The sequence below is a fragment of the Sus scrofa genome, chromosome 2 (assembly GCF_000003025.6).
Source record: "Sus scrofa isolate TJ Tabasco breed Duroc chromosome 2, Sscrofa11.1, whole genome shotgun sequence".
Lineage (NCBI taxonomy): Eukaryota > Metazoa > Chordata > Mammalia > Artiodactyla > Suidae > Sus > Sus scrofa.
In genome coordinates, this window is record NC_010444.4 from 9,137,665 (window position 1) to 9,147,305 (window position 9,641).

Below are 9,641 nucleotides of genomic sequence, written 5' to 3' on the forward strand. Positions count from 1 at the left end.
TTTGTCGGGCGCGGCTGGGCGCCTCGGGGCTCTGTGGGGTGGGGTGAAGGAAAAGGGGAATGCGGAAAGGGTGAGGGAGAGTAGACCTTTCATGCAAATAACAGGCAAAGCCGCTTGCAAATAACCCCGCGGAGTGCGGAGGCGCTACGAGTCTTTCGCCGCCGCGGGACTCGGGCGAGGAGAGAGTTAAGCCCAACTCCTCTCTCGCCCTCGGAGGCGGGGCCGAGCCGCAACGGAAATAACCGAGCGCCGGGACGCGATTGGCCGGAGGGAGCCGAACTTCTTCCGGAAGTAGCCGAGCTTTGAGGTCTCGCTCTCCGACCGGACCCGAGCGCTGGGCCTTGTTCTCCGGATCCGCCGAAGGTGTTCCGGAAGGAGGCGAACCCCGAGGCGGGCAGGGCAAGCCTTCGCGGCGGCCCGCAAAGTCCAACGTCTAGTGGGGCTCGGCGAGGGCGGGAGAGCTGGAGCCTGGCCCGGTCCGGCGGGAGCCGAGCTCGTTCCGGAAGAAGCCGAGCGGACCGGCTACGGCCTCGGCGTCCCGGGCGTGAGGCGATAGAGGCGGTGGCGACAGCGCGGGCCGGGATGAACCGCGACGGCTGAGGTGGCGGAGGTGCCGGCTGCGCGAGCCAGACAGAGACTTCTGCGAAGCGCCAGCCCCACGCTCAGGGCTTCGCTTCGAGCCCTGCCCCCGCGAGCCTCCCGGACCCCTTTGTGCGGCCGGAGGCGGCGGCGGGAACGGCCATGGCGGCCAACATGTACCGAGTGGGGGGTAAGTACCGGGCGTAGGGGCTGCGGGGCCCGGGGCGAGAGAGGTCGGGGGCCGGGACCGGAGAGGCTTGGCGCCCGGCGGCACGGGGAGTCGCGTCTGGGGCGGCGTGGTCCGGAGCGCGGACCGGAACCGGAACCGGTCGCACGGGGAGCGAGGGCGCGGGGACCGCGACGCGGCGGGTCACCGAGACTGCCGGAGAGACTTCGGGCGGCCCGACGGCACTCGCAGGGCTGCGCCTGGCGCCGCCGGGGTCGCGGGGTGGGCTTGGGAAAGTGGTTCCGAAGGAGCTGACAGGGCAGGCTAGGGGGCGCGAAGGGCCGGGGCGACCGCTTTGCCATCTGCGGGGGAGCAGCCGGGAGGCTTCCTCTCCCCAGGCGTTATTGTGCGCCTGGGTTCGCAAAGGTGGGGGCCCTGCGCTGGAGTGAACAATTGTTCGCTTGGCCGACACCGGGTGCAACTCCATCGCTGAGTTGCGGCGCCTGCTGGGGAACCCCCTGCTTCTGGGCTCCTCCTTAAGGCTCACTTTTGGGTGGTTAGGGGTGGCGGGTGGGGCACCCCTCCCTTACGTTCTGTTAGTCTCTCCACTTCCACATTTCAGCGACTTCTCTGCCTAGACCCTTTTCTCCTTTGGGTCCACTCAGGCCTCCTTTTCGTTCCTCCTACTCTCGTGCTCGGCTCTCCCATCCGCTCCTCTGATCTTCCCGGTTCTTCCCCACCCCCTCCTACAGATTACGTCTATTTTGAGAACTCCTCCAGCAATCCTTACCTGGTGAGAAGGATTGAAGAGCTCAACAAGGTGAGTGGAGCAGAGTCTTCTGGGCTCCCCCCCCCCCCCCCCCCCCCCCCGCCCAGTCCCTCCCCTGGTCTCTAACTTCAGGTGAATGAGAGAGGGAGGGAAAGAGGAAGAGAGCAGGAGAACATGAAGCCTGTTCTAAGTATTCATTCATATTCATTCATTCATTTGTTCATCCCATGCATTCAGGAAAGGCTCTTGACACCTTAGAGGATCTTGACTGTTCTATAAAGGGATTTGGAAGTCTGTCCTTAAATGCAAACGTCTTGATTCATAATTTCTTGGGTTTTTCTTATATCCTTCAGAAACCTGTTTGATGTTGTTAGTCTTGTCTTTCTGCAGTTCTACTTTCAAATGACTAGTTTTCACAGTGTTTTTTTTTTTTATTTTGTTTTGTTTTCTCTCTCTCCTTAGACGGCAAATGGAAATGTGGAGGCAAAGGTTGTGTGCCTTTTCCGGCGAAGGGACATTTCTGGTAGCCTCAACAGCCTGGCTGATAGTAATGCCAGTGAGTGTCTTTGTACCCCCGTCTCCCCCTGCCCATGATCTGAAACCTGGGCATGTCCGTGCAGGTGTTTCTCTTGGTATCATGCTCAAGGCAGGGGTGTGAGTTTGGGGGTGGGAAATGCCTGGTCTGCAGAGGGAGGCCTGTTTTTACACGTTGGGTTGGAAGCAGTGTGGAGAAACCATGACATGAAAAGTGAGAATTTGGCTGGTGTGTATTTGTGTGTGTGTTTGTGTGAGTGGGGTATGTAAAAGAGGTGGTAATGTTTAAAAGGGGGATGGAGAAGAGCTCTAATTTGGAGAAGCAACACTCTTGGGGACAGTTTTGGTTGTGTTGGGACAATGGGTGGTGACTGCGAAGGTCAAGGTGAACAGGAAGAGATTGTACTTAAAAGCTTGCATAACAGGGAAGTAGAGGGTTTTGTGATCAAGGGGGTAAGGCTATATTGATGGGAGAGAATAGGAAGCCCAGAAGGTTTTTTTTTAAGAACTTTTTCTCACCCATCCTGGCCTCTCTTCTCCATTTTACATCTTTCGTTTTTTTTTTTTTTTTTTTTTTTTTGGCCCTATCCGCTTTCTCTTTACGCTTTTGTTTTTTCTTGTTAAATTCATGTCTTTCAATTCCCCTTAGTTTTTTTTTTCCTTTCCTGTTTTGGCTTTCTTTCCCCTTTCTCTTATTCTTCCTTTCTAAATCATTTTGCTTACTTTTGGCGGCTTTGGGTGTTGGGCATGAAAGGGTTAATGAGCTGAGCCTACCAAGTTCTCCGGCCCTCTGGGGTTTCCAGTCCCATCTGGCAGGGGCTGACCTTGGCCTTGTCCAATCAGAAAGGGTGTGGGGGGTGTGGTCCCCCTTGCCTTCGCACAGGGTTTCCGGAGTGCTCAGAAGAGGGGTGGAGCCTACTACTGCACACCCCTGCCCCCCCTTTCTCCCTGAGGTTGGGAACAATGCACCAATGAGCCTGGGCCTGTGGCTCTTCTGCTCCCTCCCTGTTTGGTTGGCACCCAGCCAACTTAACCCTTTCCACCAAGGTTTCAGAGCAAGTTACAGCTCCTTGGGGAGGAAGGTGTTGGCACTGGCTTGAGAGGTACTGTCCTTGAAAGCCCCACAAATTATTATTAGCCAGGTTGAAAACAAGGGATAGTTAGGGTTGCATGTGACCTTTAAGAGCAAAGTCTTCTGAAATTTGCAAAGAACTGGTAAACACACCTTGTGTGGTGTATTTATTTATTTCTGTGTTTATTTTTAATTGGATTTCTGGAGCCTAGGCAAGTTTAGCATGAAAGAGACAAGTGTGATATTCTTGCTGGGCCTGGTGTGGTCAGATATAGGCTGTATGAGTGGTGTCTGGGCATTGGCACCTGGGCTTGGGATGTATTCCTCTGGCATCCTTGTACCCTCTGTAGCTCTTTCCTAAGAGCATTCATTAATGATGGAGACTTGGGAGCATCAGTAACTGGGAGAAGGCTGGGAGGGAAAGCTCGTGTGGTAAGGTCGTGGAAGGCAGGTGCCTAGGGAATGTGGGAAAAGCAAGTAAGATAGGAAATATTTTCCTTGGGTTAGGGTTTCTATGGTGGCTTCTTTATGAATTAGTTTCTGACTTGGTCTCTTCCTCCTTCATGTCCCAGGGGAGTTTGAGGAGGAATCAAAGCAGCCAGGGGTGTCGGAACAGCAGCGACATCAACTGAAGCACCGCGAGCTTTTTCTTTCTCGGCAGTTTGAATCGCTACCAGCCACCCACATAAGGTATAGGACAGTCAGGGCTACTTATTTAGGAGTTGGAGAGGAGGGGCTAGCGTGTTGGAGATGCTGAGCAGAGGAAATGAGCTCACCAAGGGTTTTCTGACTTCTCTCCTGAAGGGGGAAATGCAGTGTGACCCTCTTGAATGAGACAGATATCTTGAGCCAGTACCTGGAAAAGGAGGTGAGAAAGAGGTGGGAGAAGAGGGAGGGGGGTGGGTATTGCCCCAGAAGGCAAGAGGAGAAGTCAGACTGTGGTGAGGTCCAGGTTGACAGGCTGCCTGTCCTAGGGACTCCGGATATAGCCCACCGCCCCCGCCTGTGAGGACTGCTGCCCTGCTTACCTTCTGTCTTCCCTTCTCCAGGACTGCTTTTTTTATTCGCTGGTGTTTGACCCTGTGCAGAAGACACTTCTAGCTGATCAGGGAGAGATCCGAGTTGGTTGCAAATACCAAGCTGAGATCCCAGATCGCCTGGCAGAGGGTATGCCCCAGAACAGAGTTGTCTACCATCATAGTTCCTGAATGGTGTGCCCTGGCGCTGTGTGGTGCACTTTGCACAGCTCTGTGCTGTGTCCCTGACAGAACGGGACCTTAGGAACCTGAAAGGGGCAAACGGGCACATTGGGAAGAGAAGTCTGAGAGTTGAGGTGGCTGATAGGATCCAAGGAGGAAACAGGTGTCATTGTGAGTGTCAAGACACCTCTTATTCTCCCCGGTGATGCCATTTCCTCACTCCCCAGGAGAATCTGATAATCGGAACCAGCAGAAGATGGAGATGAAAGTCTGGGATCCAGACAACCCTCTCACAGACCGGCAGATTGATCAGTTTCTCGTGGTGGCCCGGTGAGGGGTGGGTGGATGGGGAAGATGGGCTGGGAAGGGGGTTGTAGACATGGTTCCGAGTCACTTTCTTAGAGACGGACTAGATTTGTTTGGGGCCCAGGTGGTGCCCTTGTTTTGCTCATCTGGCCTAGTTCCTCAGCCCACTCTCGCGTTCGTCTTTCCCTCTTGACTCCTCGCTCTCTCCCTTAGGGCTGTGGGGACCTTTGCGAGAGCCCTAGATTGCAGCAGCTCCATTCGGCAGCCGAGCCTGCACATGAGTGCAGCTGCTGCCTCCCGAGATATCACCCTGGTGAGCAGCAGCTGGCGGGTAGCTGGGTGGGCCGAGCTTTGTGGGGACCTGCGGAGGGGAGGGTGTCTCTGAGGGAGCAGCAGGGGGTGGGGGGCCAAGGCTTTCGGGGCGTCGTCGTCATTGTTTCCCACCTTTCTGTAGTTTCACGCCATGGATACACTGCAAAGGAACGGCTATGACCTGGCTAAGGCCATGTCGACCCTGGTGCCCCAGGGGGGCCCGGTGCTGTGTCGGGACGAGATGGAAGAATGGTCAGCTTCAGAGGCCATGCTGTTTGAGGAGGCCCTGGAGAAGTACGGGAAGGATTTCAATGACATTCGCCAGGACTTTGTAAGCGGAGGAGACAAGGAGGAGAGGTGGAAGAGGTGAGGGAACCAGGCGCTAGGGCCGGATACCAGCTCACCCTTGTTCCCTCTGCCTCCTCAGCTCCCCTGGAAGTCACTGGCCAGCATAGTCCAGTTTTATTACATGTGGAAAACCACAGACCGCTACATTCAGCAGGTAAGGTTGGGGCTGGGGGGCTGGACCAGAGGCCTTCTGCTCGCCTCTGCCTCTGGAGTTGATGACATCTTCTCTGCTGAGATGCTCTTATTCTTTTGTTCTTTTTCTTTTTCCTGCAGAAAAGATTGAAAGCTGCTGAAGCAGATAGCAAACTAAAACAAGTCTATATCCCCACCTAGTAAGTGTGATGGGTAAGAGGGGCTGGCATGTTTCCCTTCTCTTCCCCTGACCTGCGCCTGAGTGATTAGGGGTGGGCAGGAGACGGGGTCAAATTACTATAGAGACAAAGTGGAAATGGAATCTTTTCCTTGACCAGTTTCTGGTTTCTCTCTCCTTGTTGCCCCCATTAGCACCAAACCAAATCCTAACCAGATCATCTCTGTGGGCTCAAAACCTGGCATGAATGGGGCTGGATTCCAGAAGGGCCTGACTTGTGAGAGTTGCCACAGTGAGTTCTAGGCGGGAATAGGGATGCTGGGGTGAGTGGGCCGTTTTCTCTGACCCGGGAACCTGAGTGGCTCAAGTGGCACTTACCCCTGGCCATTCCCTCCTCTCCATGCTCCTGCAGCCACACAGTCTGCCCAGTGGTATGCCTGGGGCCCACCCAACATGCAGTGCCGCCTCTGTGCTTCCTGTTGGATCTACTGGAAGAAATACGGGGGACTGAAGACCCCAACCCAGCTTGAGGGGGCTGCTCGGGGCACCACAGTAAGGACGGATGGGGGACAGGTGGGAGAAAACCATAAGCTTATCAATGTGAGCTTTGGGCAAAGGCCAGAACGCCCAGCTCCAGTAAGGTGATGCTTTGGTTGGGGTGGGGGTGGATGGTACTTGCTAGTGGTTGGGGAGCCAGGTAGGTTGGCACAACCGCAAAGTGATCCGGCAGGAATAAAAGGCCCTCTGCAGAGAATAGAAGGGAGCCTGGGTGTCAGTCTGTGTTTTCTCCTTTTTCTATGTCCTTCTTCCAGGAGCCACACTCGAGAGGTCATTTGTCCAGACCTGAAGCCCAAAGTCTCTCTCCCTATACGACTAGCGCCAACCGGGCCAAGCTGCTGGCCAAGAACAGGCAAACATTCCTGCTCCAGACCACGAAGCTGACCCGTCTTGCCAGACGCATGTGCAGGGACCTGTTACAGCCGAGGAGGGCTGCCCGACGACCCTATGCCCCTATCAATGCCAATGCCATCAAGGCAGAGTGTAAGGGCAGCTTCAGGGTTTGTTCTGGCCGGAGGGCGTTCCTCTGGATATTTACTGACAGTAGGAATAGTGGCCCATAAGGATTTGTTGGGAACTTGGACACAGTTCCTGGCCCCAGAAGAGGCCTGAATAGTGAAGTCCCTTCAAAAGCTTTTGTCTTTGTTCTCCAGGCTCCATTCGACTTCCTAAGGCCGCCAAGACTCCACTGAAGATTCACCCTCTGGTGCGACTTCCCCTGGCAACTATTGTGAAAGATTTGGGTAAGGGATGGGGAACTGGACTGCGGTACAGGTGGTATAGGATGGGGAGGCTCTTAGGGTGGTGGCTGCCTTTCAGTCCTTTTATTATCAAGACCTATCTCTTCCCCTACGGCATATGGAGGTTCCCAGACTAGGGGTCTAATCAGAGCTATAGCTGCCGGCCGATGCCGCAGCCACAGCAACGCGGGATCCGAGCTGCGTCTGCGACCCACACCACAGCTCACGGCAACGCCGGATCCTTAACCTACTGAGCAAGGCCAGGGATCGAACCTATGTCCTCATGGATGTTAGTCGGGCTCTTTACTGCTGAGCCACAATGAGAACTCCTGAAGTGTTTTTTTTTTTTTTTTTCATGGAGTTTCCTGGCGGGTCACTGGCATTGTCACTGCTGTGGCTCTGGTCACTGCTTTGGCTTGGGTTTGATACCTGTATTGAGAATTTCTTTTTTTTTTTTTTTTTTTTTTTTTTTGTTGTTGTTGTTGTTGTTGCTATTTCTTGGGCCACTCCCACGGCATATGGAGGTTCCCAGGCTAGGGGTTGAATCGGAGCTGTAGCCACCGGCCTACACCAGAGCCACAGCAACGCGGGATCCGAGCCGCGTCTGCGACCTACACCACAGCCCACGGCAACGCTGGATCGTTAACCCACTGAGCAAGGGCAGGGACCGAACCCGCAACCTCATGGTTCCTAGTCGGATTCGTTAACCACTGCGCCACGACGGGAACTCCCTGTATTGAGAATTTCTAAATGCCATGGGTGCATCCAAAAAAAAAAAAGTTTTTATCATAAGCTATTCAGTAAACTGTGCACTGATTGATAAGATCACACTCATGTTTGACTTTTGAAATGCTGGTAATCGCTTGCCAGCCCCCTCCCCCATCACTCCTTTTAGGAATGCCCAGGGAAGATGCATAGAAAAGAGGGAGTGTGAAAGTTCTCTCAGGTTTCCTTTATTTATCTATTTGTTTTTCCCTGACAGTGGCCCAGGCACCTCTGAAACCAAAAACACCTCGGGGTACCAAGACACCAATCAATAGGAACCAGCTGACCCAGAATCGGGGGCTGGGGAGCATTATGGTGAAACGGGCCTATGAGACTGTGAGTTGACAGACTGGAGTGGGTCACGTTGAGTTAGATGGGTGTTTATTTCTGATGGGCGTCTGAGAGTCCCCCTTCTCATTACGCTGCCCTACCCTTTTCCAGATGGCAGGAGTCCCCTTCTCTGCCAATGGAAGGCCTCTGGCTTCAGGGATTCGCTCAAGCTCACAGCCAGCAACCAAGCGTCAGAAACTAAACCCAGCTGACGCCCCCAATCCTGTGGTGTTTGTGGCCACAAAAGACACCAGGTGGGGAGCCCAGCATGGGAGGGGCTGAGAGGTTGACCACCCAGCCTGGTGGGTGTGGGAAATAGGAGTATCTGAGCAAGACCAACTCCAGGGAGACCCTGGCTGCAGGGTGGCCGTGCTAGGAAGGAAGGGGCTGGAGATGGGGGATTGCAGTGTGGAATGTGGGGTTTCAGCCTGAAGGTCTTTGCCTTCTCCCTTGTCCCCCTTTCCTTCCTGACCAGAGCCCTGCGGAAGGCTCTGACCCACCTGGAGATGCGGCGAGCTGCCCGCCGGCCCAACTTGCCTCTGAAGGTGAAGCCACCGCTGATTACAGTGCGGGCTCCAGTCTCTCTTCCTCCATCCGCACATCCTGCCAGCACCAATGAGCCCATTGTCCTGGAAGACTGAGCATCTGTGGGGCAGGGAGGAGGGCTGAAAGCTAGAGGGTGGGTGCACCGGGCACCTAGCCTCCCTTCCCTCTAGTGTCAAAGGGAATGAGGAGTGCGGGAGGGAGGGAGCAAGTGAGTGTGTCCTTGGAGGGGATGGGCGCCCTCTGGTGTTACTACTTGGAGGCTTGTCCCCTTCCGGTGCTTCTCCATGCCTGGTGATGGAGGGCAAACTGCAGGAACTTGGCCCATTGTGGGAACCTAGCCTGTTTTGGGGGTAGGGCCCACAGTTGTCTTGGATAGTTTTTGGGGGGAGGGTTTTTTAATTTTTTAAAAATTTTGCCTCCCTTTGTGAAAGGGGATGGGAGAGGGGAAGAGTAAGCAGATATCAGGTGGTATCTGGTTGGGGGAGGGGGGCGTGCACTGCCATTACTGCCATGTCTATCTTTTTTTTCTCCTTTTTTCTAACTGGGGGTTCCTCTTCCTGTCCGGTGTCCGGACTTTCCCAATCGGAGTTTGAGGCCCCTAAGCTGGTATCAACCCCAGCCTATGCTCGCTCTTTCCTTCCCTCTCCTTGCCCCCTCTGCCTTTTGTACGCCAATTCTCAGAAATAAAGATCTTTTGTCCGTTTTTTTAACCTCGGATTCTGTAATTGGTTCTTATAGTAACAAATAAAAAGCTGTTTTCTTCAGCTCCTCCTGGCTCAGCTATTCTCTGCTGTGTGTGTGTGTGTGTGTGTGTGTGTGTGTGTGTGTGTGTGTGGTATCTTTGGGAAAATAAAGGACAAAGGACAATAGAGGAGGTATAGATGGGGGCTTGCCTGGGGTAGAGCTTTATGAGATACACAGCCTGGGACAGGTGGCCTGTTCCATCTTGCTTTCCTGTGGGACCCACACTGCTCCCCAGCTCTCTGTGGTACTGGAGCCAGAGTATCATCTTGGCTGAGATTCACTCAAACCCGTTGAGATGAGCTGGTTCTCAGAATGACTGGTGGCTTCCATAGGAGTGTGAGTGTGTGAAGGTGCTTCTTTATT

The 9,641-nt window shown here is 54.2% G+C and overlaps 1 protein-coding gene across 2 annotated transcripts; it reads left to right on the top strand.

Annotated features, from left to right (window-relative positions):
- MTA2 (metastasis associated 1 family member 2) lies at positions 154-9,302 on the top strand. 2 transcript variants are annotated; one of them, XM_003122622.5, is made up of 18 exons: positions 154-769; positions 1,498-1,565; positions 1,977-2,070; positions 3,693-3,810; positions 3,925-3,988; positions 4,170-4,287; positions 4,547-4,649; positions 4,839-4,938; positions 5,080-5,268; positions 5,365-5,439; positions 5,559-5,617; positions 5,790-5,887; positions 6,008-6,147; positions 6,408-6,636; positions 6,807-6,896; positions 7,876-7,994; positions 8,100-8,242; positions 8,464-9,302. In XM_003122622.5, the coding sequence occupies exons 1-18, from the start codon at positions 742-744 to the stop codon at positions 8,627-8,629; spliced, it is 2,001 nt and encodes a 666-aa protein (XP_003122670.2). In that variant the 5' UTR covers positions 154-741; the 3' UTR covers positions 8,630-9,302. The 2 variants fall into 2 exon arrangements, with proteins under 2 accessions (XP_003122670.2, XP_020938578.1); XM_021082919.1 differs by lacking the exon at positions 154-769 and adding an exon at positions 918-1,171.